We start from the raw sequence: 21,170 nt of genomic DNA on the forward strand, positions 1-21,170 counted from the left end.
ATCGAAATGTTTTCCAATAACTAACCCAACAAATGCTATACTATACATTTCGATTATGCTAATAATCTTTCGATAATAATAAAGTTATCAATAATGATGCATTTAATTGCATTCAATCATAATCATCGTACGTACAACATGAAACATTTGCAGTCGTTGAGTATGAAACAAAAGAATAATAAATTAAATTTTGTATCTATTAATTATACACTCTCTTATTTAAAAAATAAAATAAACTATAATCACGTGTAAGAATCCTTACACCTGTTCGCAAGGTGGAGCTTGTAACGTTTCTGTTTTCATTTATGTTGTCATGACAACACGAACGATCGACAAACTGCAAGTCCAAACACATATGTTTTCTTTTATACACGTCACGTAGTATGCATTTTTACTCGGATTAAAAATATATCACGTATTTAAAATCTAAATAAAATACTAATGAATATATTCAAAGTATAATGTCGTTTGCGTGATGTTGAAATCATTTCTAAATTAAATTCGACAAAATAGGATCTAGAAAAAAAATGGTGATGATCGATAAGCGAGGATCTTTCATAGTTTCCACGGCAGGTTATTTTTTTGGTGTACCTCTCGGAAACGAAGAAAATTCTAAATTATCTTTGCCAGTGTTGGACAAGTTTTTTAATCAATCAACGTGTAGGACACTTTGTGCTCAGCCAATTCAATCGGAAAATGATGAGATTACGCTTAAATTGAGCAATGAATTGCTCGTTGGAAAGAATACCTTGGTATTTTTTAAGGTAATTTAATTAACATCTATATAACAAAAAATTATTGTAAGTATATATATATAGGTGCAATAAGATAATCGTAATTATTAGCTAGCAGCAAAGATAGTTACGGAAGAAAATTTTCACGATTTGGTCCAAGTAACTTCGATCGGTGGGGGTGAAAGTTTAACTCTTATCGAAGTTTTACGACAAGTTTGGGCACCTACTCTGAAATCATTCGGATTTGATCCAACTTCTTTGAAAAAATTAGAAGAAGATTTACTTGGACCACGTCCACCTACGTCTATTACTGAAGAAGAAAGTTTTTGGATAAAACGTAGCAATGAAGCTAGTCGTACGAGAGATAAAACAACTTTTGATGAGGCTGCTATAATATTGAACAATATTAAAAAAGAATTTGAAAATGCGGCCGTCTCAAGGTATAACTTTATTTATTTATATTATATTTAAACAAATATTACTATTTAAATTTTTTCAATTGTGTCCATGCAAATATTGCATTTCTTGTGCCTCATCATATGCAACACTTTGTACATCGTCGATAATGCAGTTAGTCAGCGTTACCTTTATTAAAAACTTTTTTGTTTCATCCTTTTTGGTATGCAACACACTTCACATGCACGTGCGAAGGGTTGCATATCGTTAAGGGTAAAAAAAAATTTCTTACCGCTAGATGGAGCTAGTAGGCAACATTCGCGATAATGTTTAAAGTGTTGCATATTTTCAAGGGTTTGCAATATGAAAGATTTCAAATAAATATTAGCTTGTCCCAATTTCGAACGGTTCTAATAATCGAAGTAGTGTTTTTGCACTATTACCTATTTTAAAGCAAAGAAGCATAACATGCTGCAAATGCTTCTTTTGGCTATCCATATTAAAAAATTTTAAAAGAAGCTTTGTCACCAACGAAATATACTTTGAAAGAACTATAAGACATGTGATAATTATGAACAATCAATGAATAATTATAATTAATAATCGATAAACAAATTGATTCGATCCATCATTTACGTAGACTTTTATTTATCGAATTTTCCTTTTTTTTATTCTCATAGAAAAATTGTTAAATATTATAATAATTAATATTTTAATTGAAAATAAACAGAGGTGATGGGTTTATCGGTTTGGAAGAATCGCTCGAAGCGATTTCTGGGTACGTCGATGACGTTTGGAAATTAGGCAGCACGGTTTATAAAGAGGAACGTATGAAATCTCTTTTGGAAATAATTGGAAACGAGACAGTGATCCTCGTTGAGAATCTTGTTAACGAGGTAATCAAATTTATTTATTTATTTATTTTTTTGTTTTCAATTTTATTTATAACACTGCATGTTATATAATATTTCTTTTTCTTTTCTTTTTTTTTTTAAACTCAGACGCATCATGGTCATAGTAACGTAGATACAACGGTATCCATGGGTGCAATGGTATGCGATAAATGGGTGAATGCTAGCGAGAGATTAACAGGACTTTTTTGGCCCCATTATTCCCTTCATCCTTGGAAAGATGCCGTATATGTACCTGGAAAATGTTCTAAACTTGGCAGAAGACTTAAGTAAACTTTTATCAAACAGTTTGCTTTTATTTTTTTTTTTTTTTTTTTTTTTTTTTAAGGAAACTATTAAAATGAAGATAATATTTTTCCAGACAACTCGGTGAATTACGTGCTCAGTATCGTCAATTAATGAGACTCTTAACATCCAACGAAAGAATGAGATTGGACGTTGATAATTATCTTGAAAATTTCCAAGACATCAAAGTTGTTTACAGCGATGATGAAAATGATATCGAATGGAATAGAATGATACGTAAAGTTGAAGAAGCTTTAATGCCTACCGAAGAATTAGTTGCACAAAAATTGAAAGCACAGATTGCCGATGCAAAAACATCTAATTCATTGTTAGAGGAATTTCGAAGATACTTTGATCTAATGAAAAGGGATGCCCTTAAAAAGGCTCTTCGTAGCGAACGCGAAGCTTTGCTTTTGGCGTACGATGACCTGATTGGTAATCATAGTTATAAATAATATTAATCAATTAATAATTCAATCTCATTCTGATTGTCATTCTTTTTTTTCTTTTTTTTTTTTTAGAGAATTGTCTGGCCGGTCCAGACACAGATGATCTTTTGGATACTCCAAAAATACTTCAAGAAATTCAGACGGCAAGGTATTCTGAAATCCGATTAGAAAGTTTGTTAGAACTTGGTAAAGAACTTTTAGCTGATATTCCAGGATTCGACGATACTGTAGTCAAAGTTACGACAGCTTTGAAGGATGCCGAAAGGAAGAGACAATATCTCGTTGAGTCTTGGGTAAATTTGATATACATGTCAGATTATATTTCCTCGTTTTTACAAATTAATAATCGCTGATCGATCATAGGTGAATGACACGAAAGATGCTGTAGCTAAGAAACAGTTAACACTGGGTTCAGATTCCGCAGTTGTCGAGTTAACTGGTACTAGTTTGATGCGAGTTAATTACGATCCGAGATTGATGACCCTTATCAGAGAAGCGAGAGCACTTTCAGGACAAGGTGTTGTATTACCAAGAGAGATAAGAGACCTTGTTGAGAGAGCAAGTTTATTGGCAGGTCGTGCAAGAGCTTTACAACAAGTAGCTACATTTCATAATACCATTGGTGATCGTATGGTGCCTTCTCAAAGACCATTGATGTTAACCACAGCTTTGGAATTGGCACGAGCCGTTAAGGAACAATCTGGTGTTGTTTGGTCTGATCCTCAAGCAGTCGATGGTTACACAAATAGACTTAGAGAATTGGTAATTGGAAAATAAATTTTGCAACTTTATTATTAATCATTCGTATTTAATTAGTTTAAATACGTATTGTTAATAGGTGACAAAGTTTGCTAGACAGAATGCCGAATTAGCAGCTAAACATTCGAACCTGCGAAACTTGGTCTCGAATTTGTTTAAAGGAGAAGCTATTAATTTGGTTGGCAATCAGAATATTTGGAAGGATACTTTGATAAATATGAGAACGATTGTAGATTCTGTTGAAAACGAGTATGGTAATACAACAGCTTGGAAATTACATTGGGATAGGCAACTTTTAAAAGCGTTGGGTGTGGCTTACAGGTGTGATCAATTAATTTGAATCATTTTCATTAACTATATATATAAATAATTTTTGTAGAGGTGCTTTACCGTCGTTGCTGAGAAAATTACCGGATATCAGGGTCGAGTTAATATTTCGCGATGGAATGTTACAATGGCGACCTACTCTAGAAGAAATTCGTGCCAAGATATATTCCGGTATTAGACGATCCCTCTCAATTCCTATGAATTTTCGCGGAGTTGGTGATGTAGAACACGCTCAATTCGGTAGCCTAGTTCAGAAGAGTGCATACTTGTTCGGTGGTGTCTACAAGCAAGCTGAGATTGCTTTAAATGCTTTAGAATCCGTTAGGATCAAGTGGTTGAACTTGGCTGCACCAGCGAAAATTGATATCGGTGAAAAGTATGTTTAATTAAATGATATTAATTATTATCTAGGATCTTTTTCGTGGATGATTATTATGATTACAATATGATGATAATTTAAACAGATTAAAGGGAGCATCTCCAAATGATTGGACAAGAGCTTTCAAGGATGCCAAACAATGGGCTCAAGAAGTAATAAACATAATAATTATTTTAATCGATTAATCACTTATTAATATTTGGAACTATTGCGTTTGAATAGGTTGGTAAATTGCGAGGAGGTGATGTAAAAGTTTGGTGTATAAGTATCGACACTGGAACAACTAGAAACGATTTAGAATCAGCATCTCGTCGTTATTGGGAACGTTTGTGTTCCGATTTGCGCGTTGAAGCTTTTTCAAGACTTGTTGCAATTGTTGATTTCCTTTCTTTCGCTGCTAAAGAGTTAGAGAAGAGACCCCATAACGTTGAAGAAGTTGGTCTGGCTAATGAAGCTCATGAACGAATTGAAAAACAGTATGACGGTGTTGGAAATGAAATGGAAGCTGTGGCTGGTCTTGCTAAAGTCTTAGCTGCTTGGACAAGTGAAAAATTGGAAGGTATTATTTGAACAGTGATCAATCGCAATTTTTGTTTTACAAAAATTTATTGATTTATATCGATTGTTAATATTGTAATACTTAACAGGAATAAATTCAGCTAATTTGGCTTGGCAAGAATTAGCGGAACGTTTGGAGAAACATAAAACAGTTGTGGCTCATCAATTGGAGGACACCAAAGTAAATTTACGTCATCGGGGAATAGCATTAAGGGACGAAATTGAAAGGTGGGAAACCAAGTGGTTATCAAAACCCGACATTGTAACCATAGATTGGATATCATCGATGAGAGATCGTTGGATTACTTTAACAGAACAACGAGATAGTTTAACTATCGATTGCCAAAGAATTGCTTTTAATTTGAGCGAAATAATCGAAGACGATTCGACGAATTTGAAGAAACTCGAAGCCCAGTTGGAAGCTGAGGAATCCAATTGTAGATTTCAAGCTGAGTTTATCGAGGAACTCGATAATCAAAGGGCCGAGGAATGGGCTGTTGCGAGAAGAAGATTACCGAGGCTTCACGATTGGCTTGATTCTTGGGAAACGAGAATTCGTTTGCAATCAAACGACAAGGATTCTTCTAATCCTCTTAACGATAATAATATCAAAATCGAAACTTTTGTTGGGAAACAATTAAGAGAAATTCGTGATGCGATAGAATGGATTCAACTTCTTCGCGGTGATGAAATTGCCGAGGAACATTGGAATGAATTAAAATCTGTTCTTGATTTGAATGATATTAAAAATTTAAGAGATTTAACATTGGGTAATATACTTGATTCTAAGAATAAAATAAAGGACAATGTCATTCGTATTAAGGTGGGTGATGTTTTTTTTATGCTAGAATTTATTGAAATATCTTTTGATCCTCGTTTTGATCATTTGTACGATTAATAATTTTTGTACGAAACAAATGTCAACGTACAAAGTTCTTGCGCTTATACTGTATAGAATTATTATTAAATATTTCAATGTGTTGTGTATAGAATTTCTTTCATTATAATGGATAAATCGTTTAATAGGAAATTACAAAAAGAGCTGCAGCCGAAAGTGGAATACGACAAGCGATATTGGAATTAGAATCTTGGGAGACATCAGCCAGTCTACAAATTCAACAATCAAAGGACAGTCAACATTCGATTATTTATCTTGTCGGTGAATATTCCAATCTTTTGGCTAGGACAGGTACTTTCTTCGATAATTCAATATTATTTTAATTGATTCTTTATCGAAATTGGAATATTATTTTGATGAACGAAACGTAAACGACCGATAGGTGAATTACGACTTTTGTTGGAGGGTGCAAAGGGTGCTGCTGGTTACGAAAGATTTGCAGCAAGAGCTACAAGATGTGAAGCTAGTTTATCAGAGATCGAAGAACGTATTAAGATACTTAGTATTGTTCAAAGAAAATGGGTTTACTTGGAACCCATTTATGGTAGCGGTGCTGCACCCAATGATTCTGGAAAATGGTCGAGAACTGACAAAGAATTTAGGTCAGTTTATTATTAAATATAACGATTGATCGTTTGATTGAAATCAATTATTTTCCATATATTTTTTTATTAGATATCTAATGGGTGAGGTTTCACGTGATTCTCGAGTATCATCTATTAGAAGATTACCTTTACCTGCTTTAATTAATTTGAAGGATTTACTCGACAGATGTCAAAGAAGTCTCGACGAATTTTTAGAAGTATGTAATTTTCTTTTAATAATAATTATAATAATCACATCGTCAACTCTCTTTATTTAATTATCGTCTAAATTTGGAAACGATTTTTTTCCCCGTTTATTTCATTTATTTATTTATTTATTTGTTGCTTTGATTTTGTTTAAATAATAGGAGAGAAGATCGTCTTATCCACGCTTATATTTTTTGAGCGACGAGGATCTTTTAGAACTCGTTTCAGGAAGCGGCAAAGCTTTAGAATCTCATTTACCAAAACTTTACCAAGGTATAGGATCAGTGATAAAAAATGATAATAGCCTGACAGCTGTGGTTTCACCAGAGGGTGAAATACTAAAGTTATTGGAGGCTATAGATACGAGCGAACCACTTCCAAGATGGTTGAATAATCTTGAGAAAGGTATGAGGAATACATTGAGGCAGAGTCTTGATAAATGTTTGACAGATTCCTCACCTGATCCTTCTATTTATCCTAATCAGGTACGAATATTATTGGGATCGAATGAACAATTATATTGGGATTATTAAAAAATGAATTTTTTGGGACAAACATTATTTGTTTATTCAGATATCAAATGTTAACACTTGTCAGATATTTGTACTTAGTTTTTCATTTATCTTTAGATACTTTTATTATCGGAGAGGATTAGATTTACTGAACGTTGCGAGGCTGCTTTGAAAGAGGGTGTATTGGGTTTGAAAAAGTTGGTCGAATTTTTGGATACTCAAAGAGCAAGGTATAGGGGATTGGAAGATGTCGGAGACAAATTAACTGTTCTTAAAGCTCGAGGATTACTTCTCGACACTGTTCATCATCTTGAAATATCTAGAACATTGTTGAATAATCTCGAGATGGGTGAATCCACTTCGTGGTTGTGGTACAGACAACTGAAAACTTACAGAACAGTAAAAGATTTTGTTAAATAATGAATTTATTATCAGAAGATCATTATTTCGTTAAATTAATATGTTGACAAAAAATCGTATAGAACAAGGGTCCAATTATAAGATGCGCTGCTGCTGAATTTCCATATCGTTTTGAATATCAAGGAGCCGCAGTTGGTTTAGTTTGGACTTCGCTTACAGAAAAATGTTTCCTTGCATTAACCCAAGCCATGAAACTTGGATTGGGTGGTAGCCCAACTGGGCCAGCTGGAACTGGAAAAACTGAGAGTGTTAAAGCACTTGGTGGTATTTTGGGAAGGCTTGTTATTGTCTTCAATTGCGACGAAGGTTTGTCTCCTACGTAATTCAAATTTAATATCATTTATAATTAACAAGTAGAATGATTTATTTGTTTTTAATAGGAATGGATGCAGGCAGCATGAAAAGAATTTTGGGTGGTTTAGCACAAGCAGGTGCTTGGGGTTGTTTCGATGAATTTAATCGTCTCGAAGAAGAAACATTGAGTGCCGTTGCAATGTTGGTTAGACCACTTCAAGAAGCTGTCAGGGATGGGTTGAACCAAGTTGTTTTAGGTGATCAAAGAGTTAATCTTGATCCACATTGTTGCGTGTTTATTACAATGAATCCTGCTGGAAACGAATACGGTGGACGTCATAGACTTCCAGATTCATTGGCCAGATTGTTCAGACCCATTGGCATGGCTCATCCTGATAAATTTGATATAATTCGTGCTTTGTTAGAGTGTGCTGGTTTTTTGGAATCTTCTATGCTTGCTAATCGTTTGGTTGAAACATTTGAAATCTCATTTAATTTACTTTCCAAACAGCCGCATTACGATTGGGGTCTTAGAGCACTTAGATCAGTGTTAGATGCTATTTCACCTGTTAATCAATTGGACGAATCAACCAGGTACGAAAATATTCCCATAATAAATATTACACGTTTTTAATATTAAACAAAAAAGAAATTTAAGTTTAATTTGAATTGTTGTTCGTTTATAGGCTATTTATCGCAATTAAAGATTCAACATTGCCAAAATTAACCGAGGAAGATGCCAAAAAGTTTCTCGATTTGTTAGACGACGTATTTCCTAACGTAGATCATTCGTTAACCGAAGTGTCCAACGAAAAGAAAGATTTACGAGAAGCATTGATTGAATTATGCGAGTCTGGTAATTATACCAAGAAAATTATTGATCAGTGCATACAATTGTACGATCAATTAAAAAGTAGAACAGGTGTTGCAATAGTTGGACCACCTGGTAGCGGAAAGACAGTTATAAGAAAATTATTAACCGAAGCTTTATCGAAAATCGGAGAATCGGTTGATCAGTATATCATTTATCCTGGTGCTGTACCCAAATCCAAACTTTTAGGACGAGTTGATTCACAAACAAGGTAAACAAAAATCACAATTTTCATTTTATTATAATAATATAAAAAAGATAATTAATTTGAATTGTGTTAATAATATTTTTGTTTTATCGTTCAAAGAGAATGGAAAGAAGGTTTGTTATCGAGTGCAGTAATAACAGCTGGAGGAGATAATTCAACTTGGATTATTTTGAATGGCGACGTTGAACCAGAATGGGCAGAGGCTTTAAATTCTGCCTTGGATGACAACAGATTACTGACATTACCCAACGGAGTTGGTGTCAAACTGGGAAACGGTATCAGGTATATATATATAATCTAAAATATATTTGTATCATTAATATATCTTAAATATACTAATTCGTTTATTAACAATTTAATTATAAAACAAAATAGGTTCATATTCGAGACACATAAACTGGCAAGTGCTAGTCCAGCAACAGTTTCACGATTGGGTGTTGTCCATCTTGGAACAATTAGTCCAACTTCACTTTTACAAGCTTTGATTCCTGATGATTTGCCAGCTAATATTCGAGACAATGTTACTACACATGTTTCCACTTGCATCAATGAAATCTTTCAATCGAATTCGATTAGATCGTCAGCTTGTGGTCTGATCAATTCTGTTTTCCATCATTTGCGTGACGCGCATACGCAAACTTTATACACGGAGGGACTTCTCGGTGCTCTATGTTGTCAAATCGAAGATCAAAATGTCAGAGATAATTTAGGACGTTTGATTTATCAGTTAACCGATTGTTGGTGTCCAGATCCCGAAAAGCCATTAGATGTTCTGTACAATGACAAATCTGATCGATTAGAACCTTTCATCGATATTTATCAATCGATTGAAACCGAGGATGGTCCTATATTATTATCGGGTAAATTTTCTTTACGAACGTATCAAATAATTATAAGAAGTGTTAGAAAAGTGATATTTATGATTTTTTTAATAGGACCCGTTAAAAGAGCATTAGCATCTATCTTACCTTGGATAGAAAATAGTTATCCTGTTATTTTACGAGGAGAACAGGGTTCAGGTAAAAGTACATTAATAACTGCTGCATTATCCTCTTTAAAAAATCAGTATAATGCACCGTCCATGACCTTGATACAAGGATCTTCTTTATACGGTGCACAGGATCTTTTAACTCGGTTAAAACGCGCCTGCGTTCGTCTTGATTCTTCCTCTCATGGAAGAACTTATAAACCCAGAAATGGTTCTCGTATTATTTTAATACTCGAAGATATTCATCTGGCTTCCAAACAGATGCAGGTAGTTAGTTTTTTATTTCCGTAGCAAATATACAGGGCGTTGCAGAAGAAGTTGATCGAAGAGTTCGGAATAATTTAATGGATAGAACGATAGATAATAAAGTCATTTTTAATTGTAGGAATTGGTACGAGAATTATTGCAAGATGAAGGATTTCACGAGGATGATTTAGAATTCGCACGAATCCCATTAACAATTATTTCCACAGCTGATTCTAATACTCCACTTCATCCTAGATTAGAATGTCTCATGGCAACTTATTATTTACCGTTTGTATTAACATAATTATTAAAATAATGAATTAATATATTTAAAAACAAAACGCATGAATTTAATAATTGTTATAAATGTTTGTGTTAAATTAATTTAGTTGTCCAAGTTCGAAAGAAATTGTTGCTATGTTAGAACTTCATCTTAGAAGTGCATTAAAAGAAAAAGATGATTTTATTGATTCCTGGATTACGAAGACATCGCCGATTATGTTCGAGGCTTATCAATCAATAAATTTGTCCAATGAATTGTCTTCTTTCTTGTGGACACCAAAGGATCTTATTTTATGGGCTGATTGTCTTGGTTATTATTTATCTCCTGAAAACGAGAATGATCTTACAAGTTATATGTTCGATGCTGGAAAACGTTTATTCTATCCGAAGTAATTATTTTCTTTGAAATAAAATATGATTAAATCAAATTTGTTCGATATTTTTTTTGATAATATTTATTGTTCAGATTAACAGCTGAAGCTCGTGTCAATTGGGATTCCATATTGTCCGCACAATTTGTCAATCCTAAAAATTCGATTAACGATGTATTCGTTTGGAAAATTGGTAATACTGAATTGTTGCCTATCGTGGAAGAAGAATGGAAAGATAATATCGTAAATGTTGCTGCAAGATGTGCGAGAGAAGGTGAACCAATACATGCAACAATAACGTCACATCTTTTACAAATGGTTGCTGGTAATTCAAATGAATTCAATTGTTTCGTTAAAATTTATATATTATTCGTATTTGAAAGGCCAAAAAGTACCATTTTATAATCCAATCAATTTCGTAATCGTATTATCATTTGATAGGAATTTGTTGGACATTTGGAACACGTTTACGTGGTGTCATCTTAACTGGACGACCAGGATCAGGAAGAAAATCAGCTAGCAAATTAGCTGCAACTTTTTCATCCTTTCGTTATATCGATTCGGGACCTGGACGAGCTAAAGCTTCGATTAAATCAGCAATTCAAACGGCAGGTATCGATGGGGAACCAACGATGCTCTTACTGGAGGAACACCATATGAGAGAGGAAGATACGTCAATTTTGGTCAGCGCTATTATTGCCAATGGTGAACTTCCAGGACTTTTTTCAATCGAGGAATTGGATGGTATGATAGCACCATTGATAGATTTGTCAAGGAGAGAAGATTTTCCTGGCACGTTGGAACAATATTTTTATCATCGTGAGCATTTATTTTTTTAATATTTCCAATTTCTTCTTTTTTTTTTTCTTTTATCAAAACATCAATGGCAAATATCATTTCCCAGGTATTCGAAATTATCTTCGCGTAGTCGTAATCTTAGACATCGGTGATTTGAAATCAACATTCTTATCACGTTCCGGATTGTTGAGAATCTGTGCAGTAATTGGACCAAGTCTTGGAAACGAATGGTGGTCTTACGAAGCACCATTGACCGAGTTAGCTATTCAATATAATAATTCTCATGGATCGGATGTTATCGTAGAATCATCAAAGGGGGGTATAGAAGTTATGATTAAAGCCCATCTGCAAGCACCGAAGCAACAGCAAGCGCCGGCACGTTTCTTAGCTTTACTTTGTACAACGGAAAAGCTTCGTGAAATTTGGAGTGAGGAGGTTGAAAGTAAACTTAATAGCCTTACCGCTGGTATTAGCAGATTAAGGGAAGCCGGTGAACACGTTGCTAAATTGGAGGATGAAGTGTCGAAACAAAGGCAGGAACTTGAGGTACGTATTATTTTAAATCCCGATCAAGTAATTTGATTCTTATGTTTAATGTTTATTTATTATTTAGATCGAAAAAGGTAGGGCCAATGCAGCTTTGGAAAAAATTACTGCAACGATGAGAGGTGCAACAGGTCAACGAGGTGAGATGACCAATTTAAAAGCTGAAACCGAACGAGAGAGTGCCGAATTAGCACGAAGAAAGGTATTTTCATATTTATATGCACTTTTATTATAAATAAACATAATTATATATTCTGGAATTAATTTTTTAAATAGGCCGATATCGAAGGAGAATTAAGTAAAGTCGAACCATTGGTCGAACAAGCGGCACAGGCTGTTGCTGGTATAAGTGCTGATGCTCTTGCCGAAGTTAGATCGTTACGAGCACCTCCAGCACCTGTTAGAGATGTTCTCGAAGGTGTCTTGAGACTTATGGGTATCAAGGATACGTCTTGGAATAGTATGAAAACGTTTTTAGCTAAACGTGGGATCAAAGATGAAATCAGGTCATTTTAATATTATAATATTTAAAAAATTAGATCTCTTGCAAGATATTCATAATTCCTAATATATCGTTTAAGTTATATTATCTGACGTAATATAAATTATTCATTGTATTTTTTTTTCCCATTATAAAAGAACTTGGGATGCAAGGAGAAGTACTTCGGCAAGTTTAGATGCGGTCGCAAAGTTGGTTAAAGAACGTCCAGATAGTTTTGAAGAAAAAACTGCTAGAAGGGCGTCAATTGCAGCAGCCCCGTTGGCTGCTTGGGTTCTTGCTAATTTGCAATACGGACAAATACTTCAACAAGTGGCACCCTTGGAAAGAGAACAACGTTTATTAGCCGAGTGAGTAAAATTTTAAATTAAAAATTAAAAATTTGTCCTATGTCCAATATGAAAAGAAAAGAAAAAAGAAAACTGAATAATCGTACACGATCAGACGATTATCAGCAGCCGAAGCTCAACTCGGAAGATTGGCAGCTGGTTTGAACACAGTTGAGAGTCGGGTCGCACAATTGCAAGAAGAATTGGCCGAACATTCCCGTGGTGCTGCATCATTGCAATTGAGAACCGAATCTACGGAATCCAGTCTTATTACTGCTAGATCACTTTTGTTGAAACTCGACAAAGAACATCGGGATTGGCAAACGCAATTGGAAGAATTGACAAATCGTAAAGAAAGATTGGACGTTGAAGCTGCCAACGTGGCATCCTTTTTGGTTTATCAAGTATGTTGTTTATTATTTAATAATGAATAATAATCAATTCGCGATCAATATGAAAAATGATATTTTTTCGATAGGATCCGCAAAGGGACGACAAGTGGAAAAGATCAGCCATCGAGTTATTGATCGATGAACGAGAAAGATTAATTTGGCGTGCACAGGGACTCCCAGCGGATACCGGAAGTCTTGTTGGTGCTGCTTGTGCATTGAGAGGACCATTAGTACCAATTTTCCTCGACCCATCAGGTGTTGCGGTATCTTGGCTTAAATCAAACATCGGATCCAAATTAGAAATTACTAAAGCCGAGGATACGAAGTTCTATACCGCATTAGAATTAGCTGTGAGATTTGGGAAGCCATTGTTGGTTGAAGAAATCATTGAATTTCCATCGATTTTGTTAAAACTTTTACGAAAACGACCATTGAGACTTTGCGATCGTGATTTGCCTGCTCAGCAAGGATTTCAATTGTTCTTGGCTACTAGGAAGGATCGATTGGATAATATTCCTAAGGAAGCTGACGCTGTACTTTTTCAAATTGCTTTGGGTGCTGGGACGAGAAGTTTAGCCGAGAGACTCGTCGATAAGGTTATTTAATCGTTTATTTCAATTCAACAAATGATCACAATCTTTTTATTTAAATATTTTTCATTTAATTTTAAGAACATCTCATTACGGATTAATTCAATTGATTATATTTTCATTGCTTTTTTTTAGTACCATTGAGAGAAAGATGTGAAACTTCTCTTAAATGAATGTATTTGATTTTTCGTTGTTATAGGTGTTGTTAAAGGAAACTCCAGAAATTATATCAAGAAGGAGAGAAGCTTTAGAACGGGAAGAAAAACTTTCTGGCGAACGAGATGCTGCACGTGTTGATTTGTTAGCCCAATTGGGTAGAGCCAGAGGGCAAGATCTTTTACAGGAAACTCAGGGTGGCCAAGGAAATGATAGTAATGGTAGTGGTGGTAATGGTGGTGGTGGTGGCGGACTTTTAACTTCTTTGGAAAAGACTCAAACAAAAGCGAAAGAGATTTTATTGGCCCTCGAAGAAAGTCGACGAAGCCTCGAGGATATTTCAAAGTAACAAGTTTTGATCAACTTTTATTATATATTTTTAGTTTCTTCTTTTTATATATAGAAACCCATTTATTTATTTAATAGTATCGAGAATAGGGAATTAGGGAATTTTTCCCAGAAAAACTTTAAATGAATTATTCAAAGGCAACACACATTTTTAATATATTACAACATTAATATTTATTTATAAATTTACAAGAAAATTCTTTTCTGAGTAATTTTTAATAAGTACTCTTACGAAACAACGATTACAAGTTATGATTTTATTGTTGTTGTTGTTGTTGTTGATCTATAAAAGCATATAAAATGAACGTGTATGATGTATATAAGTTAAATGGCAGTTCACCCGGTACATTAAAATAATTTAATCAATGGTTTCTCATTACAGAAGAATAGAGAGTCGCGAGAGACTTGCTAAATTTGCAGCTAACGTTTACAAAGCTGTTAAGGGACTGACATCGTTGAATCCTTTATACGTTTTCTCAACGGAAGCTTTCACGGATATTTATCTTGAAGCAGAGAGTACCAGATCAATAGCCATTTCCGATGAGAGAAAGGAACAGGATAGGCTAGTTGAAAAGAGGTCAATAAATATTGATTTTATTATTCTCATCGCGAGAAAATGCATTAAAAATAATATCGGACGTATATAGGTTTTCTTCTTATATATATATAAACCTTATGAATAATAATAATAATAATAATTGGTTTATATTTGAAGTATGAATGATTTTTTTGGAATTTATGTTTTAGATTAATAGCGTTGACGGTGCATTATTGCACGAAAGCAGCATATAGGAAACACCGATTAACGTTAGCATTGTACTTGGCACTCTCTTTAAATCCAATATCGGAAATTGATAGGAATTTATTACTCGATAGTGGTTTACCAAATAACGGGGATAATGTAGATTTGGAAGTACCCGATTGGATACCTGACGAACGTCGGACAGCGGTAAAAGTATTGGCCAGTTTCATGCCACAGGTATGCTACGTTTATTCGCATATGTCATCGTTATATCGATTAAACCGCAAATCAATCCAAAACAAATCTTCATTGTATTTTGCATTAATCTTATGCATATATTACATAAATAAATATAAATGTATATGTGTGCATATGTCTCCTAACAGGTAGCTGGGAAAATGAAACGTGATTGGTTGAACGATATTGGTAATGTGTACACGGACAACAATTTGACACATATCCAACGAATTCTAATTATCAAAGCACTTCGTCCGGATTATTTGCATACTGCTCTATCGAAATTCGCTATCTCGCAATTAGGTAAATATCATTTATGCAACGTCAAATGTTTAACGCAAATTTTAATTTATTTATTTAGAAAAGTCTCTTGTTATCTCCTAGTCCTCCTCCCCACACATCTCTTTAACAATTCTAATTGAAATGCAATTAGAAAGCCTTGAATTCGTTTGTAAAAATAAGCTTTATTTTGTTAATCGAAATAATAGGTGTACGAGATTTAGCACCACCAACTTGGACATTGCAAAAGATAGCAGAGAACGATGGATCAAGCCCGATACTTTTGTTGTTATCACCTGGAGCTGATCCCGGTCCAGAATTAAAATCATTGGTTGGTAATCTTGTAGCATCATCAACTGGTTTCACTGAAGTTTCTTTAGGACAAGGACAGGTTACACAAGCTGAGCTTGCTTTGGAAACTGCATGCAAGTAAGAATTCGTTAAGTATTATTAAACAATCAAGATCATCGTAATCGTTTATATTGCATATGTTCAATTGTCATTCATAGAAATGGTAGTTGGGTACTGTTGAGTAATTTGCAATTAGCATTAACATGGTTACCACGATTGGAAAGTTTATTGAGATCGCCAATGTGTACAGCAAATAAAAATTCAACAACGAGAATTTGGTTGACCACCGAAGAATGTGAAGGATTTTATCCTGGTTTAGCTGGGCTATGTTTAAAATTGGCTTACGAGCCACCCGAAGGTGTTCAAAGAAATTTCAAAAGATCATTCCAACAATTACAACAATTGGATGATAAAAAAACGAATGTTAATATTCCTGGAATGTTTTTACTTTCGTGGTTGCATTCGACCATTCAAGAAAGACGAAAATTCGTTCCCCAAGCATGGATCAGATCTTACGAATGGAACGAAGCTGATCTTGGTGCTGCTTATACGTTGATAGTTGATAAAACAATTAAAAGTAATCAAACGCAAAATTGGGAGACTGGTCAAGGATTGTTGGACGTTGCTGTTTACGGTGGAAGACTTCAGGACGATTACGATATGCGTGCACTTTGTGCTATCATACGTGAAATTTGGTCAAAGGATGTCTTCGAAGGTCGTCGTACCTTAGCTGGGGTTCTTAATATCCTAGATATCTCGGAAAATGATCCGATGAAGATCGTGGAACGTTTGGACAGTGAAGATTCACCTAGGGAATACTTTGGTTTACCTGCTAATGCTCACAGAGCTTGGGAAAGGGTAGCTGCTGAGATTGCATTGACACTTCTCAAAGGTAAATTATTATTATGCTTAATTTAAGCAGAGAGGGAATTTTGGAAGGTGTGTTGCTTAACGTAATGTATTACTTGAAATATTTTTACGAGTTTACAAAATTATTCAATCATTTCTAAAATGTATTAGAATTTTATTTGCAAATTTTATAAATGAAATATAATTATTTTTCAACGCGTATATCGACTTGGAAAATAATCAAAGATTTGTTATATTTGTTTGTCCAGGTATGACAATAAAAATATCAAGCAACGAGAAGACTCGCGGTAGAACCAGATCAGATAATACAATCGAAAAAGATTTAAAGGAATTATTGGATCGACGTTTGACGAAAATTGAAGCATCGTTGAATCCTCTCTCGAATGATATTAAAAAAGAGACTCCTCTCAAACGTTTCTTCGCAGACGAGCTCGAGTTTACTCGAGATTTATTAAATCGAATACGATTGGATCTCGAATTAATTAGAATCGAGGATACAAAGGTAATCTCGTTCATCGTTTCTTATTTTTTAAAATATTAATAAATGTTTTAACAGTCGTGTAATTATTTTTAATACAAGTGTTAATTAATTAAATATTGTATTTAATTAAAGACACCTAACAAATGGATGAATGAGTGGCAATCTGGACCAAAGGATGCAGTAACATTCGTTCATGGTTTATTAACAAGATATCAAATATTGGAATCCTTTGAAATGAGTTTTCCACTTCGAGTCGATTTATCGAAACTTGCCAGGCCAAGGGCCTTTTTAGCTGCCCTTAAACAACACACAGCTCGTGAGATCAATCATCCTCTTGAAAATTTACGATTAAGGGTTAATTGGATGCTAGATGATAATAGAAGTGAACAGTGGAAGGTATCCGTGATTATTGAGGGTCTTCTTATCTCAGGTATTCAATTCATTATTTTATTTATTGATTATTTTAATCCTTTTGCACGTGTATTAAACTACAGTTATATTTGTCGTTTAACAAGAGTCCTGATAGAAAAAAAAAGAAAGAAAATAATTGCTTGATGTTTCCATCACTACTTTTTCCAATAATTTTGTTTGTTTGTTTGTTAAACAGGTGCTCTGATCAAAGATAGCACACTGAAAGACGTGGACGTTAATGCTGCACCAATTGCAGCTGCTCCTATTTGTCAAATTGCATATTTACCCGAACGATATTCCTTTGATAAAGATTCGGATAAAAAAACATTGCATTCGTATTACGAAAAAAAAGAGGACAAGGATTGGATTAGTATACCAGTTTATAATGATTCTCAACGTAGTTCATTCGTTTGTTCATTTCCAATTGGTTGTCCTAGGGAAAATCGAAATATTTGGTTACGTCGTAGTGTTGCTCTTTACTTCAAACCTATTTAACTAATTCATTTGTTCATTTATTTTTTGATTTTAGGAAAACATTTGTCTCTTGTCTAGGATTTATAATTAATAATTAATTAACAGTAGATATAATTTGTTAGGGTTCATTGCATAATAGTATATTATTTTCGTTTTAATATACTATTATTAAGACATAAGATAAACAAAATAAATAGAATAATAAATCAATTGAAATCATAGATAAAATAAGATTATGTATAATGTGTAGATATTAATGGTAGATCATTGTTTAATTTGTTCTCGTAAAGTGCTTTATTTATATTACATTTTAATAAACCTTGCAGAATTCGTAGCGTACAAAGTTTTTGGGAGGTGGGGAAAATACACACTAACGCTGATTTAAATTGGCTATTTCATATTTCTTAATTAATTAATCAATCAATCAATCAATCAATCATTTTCATCATCTTAATCTTCTCTCATGTTTCATTTTCTTTTATATATATTATTTTTGACTAAAGTTTCTCAAATGAATCGACAATAATTGTTCTCCCTTTAATTTATTTTGCTGTTTTTTTTTTTTTTTTTAAGTAACAGTAAGTACAGAAATATATTTTATATATGCGTGTATGTAAATGGGGTAAGGAAAGGGGGTTTTATTAGGGTAATGTTTTTTGTTTTCTTCATATTTTTATTATACATGCATATGGTAGATAAAACTTGTTATAATTGGTATAATTTTACAATTACGCAAATTCATAGAAGAAAAAGTAGAAATAGAAAAAGATAGAGTGAGAGAGAGATAGAGAGAGAGAGAAAGAGAGAGAGAGAGAGAGAGAGAGGATTTAGGAATCGTTATAAATATTATTTAACAAAATTAGAAATAATTAGAAATCATTCGAATTACAATAATGTCTTTTCTTTTTCTTTCTTTATAATCGAACGTGCTTTCGTGTTTATTTATCGATTTTTATCGAATTATAATTGATTATATTTGTTAAAAATGTATTCTTTTTTATTTTTTTTGAACGATCAAAAATATGATTTTTGTTTTTTACGTTGATCCCATTAATGATACTTTTATTTGGCACGTTCGATGCAACGTGTTTGTTGTAGGGAATAATTGATTTTTATATTTTCTCTTTTTGTTAAATATGTGTATGAATAAATGTACAATTGTTTTTTAAAAGTTGAATGATTGATCTAACGGTTTACTAAAACACGATATTAATTTTGATCGTATATTATAGTCAATAACAAATGCTAATTATTATTACTATATTATTATTAATATTATTATTATTACTATTATAATTATATATATTTATATAATATGTATATATATATATACGTGTTTTTAAATACGGTCTAATATTTTCATTCTTTTCATAACGTATATCATTTTGTATATATATTTAATTAATTAATTAATTAATTTATTTATTTATTTATTTATGTATTTATTTATTTGTAGGGCACCTCGTAAACGATAATAATAAAAATAATAATTAGAATTATGATGATGATAATGATAATGATGATGACTATTATAATGTGAATGTGAATGTGAATGTAATTTCAAAGAATTTTCAGTGCATATTTCCGTTTCTCTTTCTTTCTCTCTCTCTATCTTTCTTTGTAATACTTTTGTTTTATTTTAAATAAAAACGTGAACACAAGAATCATTAGGAAAAATAACACGAATTAAAACACAAGAAATAGAAAATGAGGAAGAGTTGAAAGATAATAAAGGTTTGGATTTTGAGAAATAATTTGTAGAAAAGTTGGAAACACGAATGAAAGAAGAAGAAGAAGAAGAAGAAGAAGAAGAAGTAAAAAGAAAATGAAAAGTTAATTTTCCTGAATTATTTCTAACGCGACTGACTTAATGAAAATTCGATTCAACCGAGATGGTAATTCGATTTGATTTTAATTTCGACGTTTTTTTTTTTTCTCCACTTTCTCAGAGGCTTATTACCTTCTTTTTTTTCTCGCGTTAATTCAATCCCCCCTTTTTTTTTTTTTTTTATTTATTAATAAACGTCTATCGTAAAAACGTTCAATCAAGCAACCAACCAACCAACCCCATCGAAGTATTTTATCGGTTCGTTATACTTTAATCTTCCTCGTTCGATTATTTTAATTAATTCGTGTACGCGATGGGGTGGAGGGGGGGGGTGCAGGAGGATTTTGTTGTTTGTTTTTTTGTTTATTAATTATAATTCAAACACACTTTGTAATTAAACTGAGAAGATTCGTTTGCGTTACAATAAAGAGATGGTAGATTAGAAAAATAGTAGATTGTATACATAATTATTATTATTATTATTATTATTATTATTATTATTATTATATATAATATATTAATTTTTTCAAGAGAGAGAGAGAGAGAGAACGTGAGAGAGAAAATTATTAACACGAATAATACAATACAATTTTATTATAATAATTTTAATGCATCATATTATATTTATATACCTCGTGAAATATATTGGAGGATTTTTTTTTTTTCAAATTTATTTTTGAATATCATACAATAGAGGAAGATAAACAAAAAAAAAAGATTCAATTCCTTAATGAGAATAGAAATTGTATGCATGCTCATTGAAAACTAAGTAAGTTATATATATATATGTAATCTAGGTCATTGATGTAATCGATAAAGTTAATGAGAATGAAAAGAATACAATCAGAGAGAGAGAGAGTCAGAGAAAGATTATAAGAGAAAGAATGGAAAAATAGATTTAATATTAAAAATGATTAAGAAAGAGAAAAGATATTTAAATGTGAAAAATAAAATGGGATGGTAAATATGTAAATAATATTTCTATGAAATGAAAATCATTTAAAAATAGAGAGAGAGAGTATGTATATGCAAGATAAAGGATTAAAAATACGTGAATATTGACAAAAATAATTCCCAGTTTGATTTAATATAAGAGAGAATAAATTTTAATTAAATTTTAAAAAGAAAGGGGGCTATGGGAAAGAACAAAAAATTAGATG

General features: G+C 32.8%; 1 protein-coding gene across 1 annotated transcript; it reads left to right on the forward strand.

Moving 5' to 3' along the window:
• The first annotated feature begins 527 nt into the window (after positions 1–527).
• LOC106790572 (cytoplasmic dynein 2 heavy chain 1) lies at positions 528–18,254 on the forward strand. The gene is made up of 42 exons (XM_014755562.1): positions 528–764; positions 846–1,174; positions 1,861–2,026; positions 2,132–2,310; positions 2,403–2,761; positions 2,848–3,068; positions 3,139–3,537; positions 3,614–3,855; positions 3,914–4,237; positions 4,326–4,392; positions 4,463–4,799; positions 4,888–5,621; positions 5,825–5,987; positions 6,079–6,298; positions 6,372–6,498; positions 6,649–6,972; positions 7,117–7,398; positions 7,482–7,725; positions 7,800–8,307; positions 8,400–8,795; positions 8,892–9,074; positions 9,168–9,652; positions 9,728–10,047; positions 10,166–10,314; positions 10,416–10,697; positions 10,775–11,004; positions 11,121–11,498; positions 11,584–12,023; positions 12,091–12,225; positions 12,300–12,529; positions 12,663–12,872; positions 12,967–13,255; positions 13,330–13,839; positions 14,033–14,334; positions 14,720–14,914; positions 15,085–15,316; positions 15,466–15,619; positions 15,805–16,024; positions 16,105–16,838; positions 17,065–17,318; positions 17,430–17,727; positions 17,905–18,254. Exons 1-42 carry the CDS (start codon positions 528–530, stop codon positions 18,201–18,203), a joined length of 12,387 nt encoding a protein of 4,128 aa, XP_014611048.1. The 3' UTR covers positions 18,204–18,254.
• Positions 18,255–21,170: the final 2,916 nt, after the last annotated feature.

Source organism: Polistes canadensis, unplaced genomic scaffold, assembly GCF_001313835.1.
Source record: "Polistes canadensis isolate GaletaPanama2010 unplaced genomic scaffold, ASM131383v1 scaffold_248, whole genome shotgun sequence".
NCBI lineage: Eukaryota > Metazoa > Arthropoda > Insecta > Hymenoptera > Vespidae > Polistes > Polistes canadensis.

Coding starts and splice junctions, on each gene's coding strand:
- LOC106790572 (XM_014755562.1), top strand. CDS start 528: ATGGTGATGATCGATAAGCGAGGATCTTTCATAGTTTCCACGGCAGGT. Junction 4,800..4,887: donor GACAAGTGAAAAATTGGAAG/GTATTATTTGAA, acceptor AATACTTAACAG/GAATAAATTCAGCTAATTTG. Junction 15,620..15,804: donor ATTCGCTATCTCGCAATTAG/GTAAATATCATT, acceptor TCGAAATAATAG/GTGTACGAGATTTAGCACCA.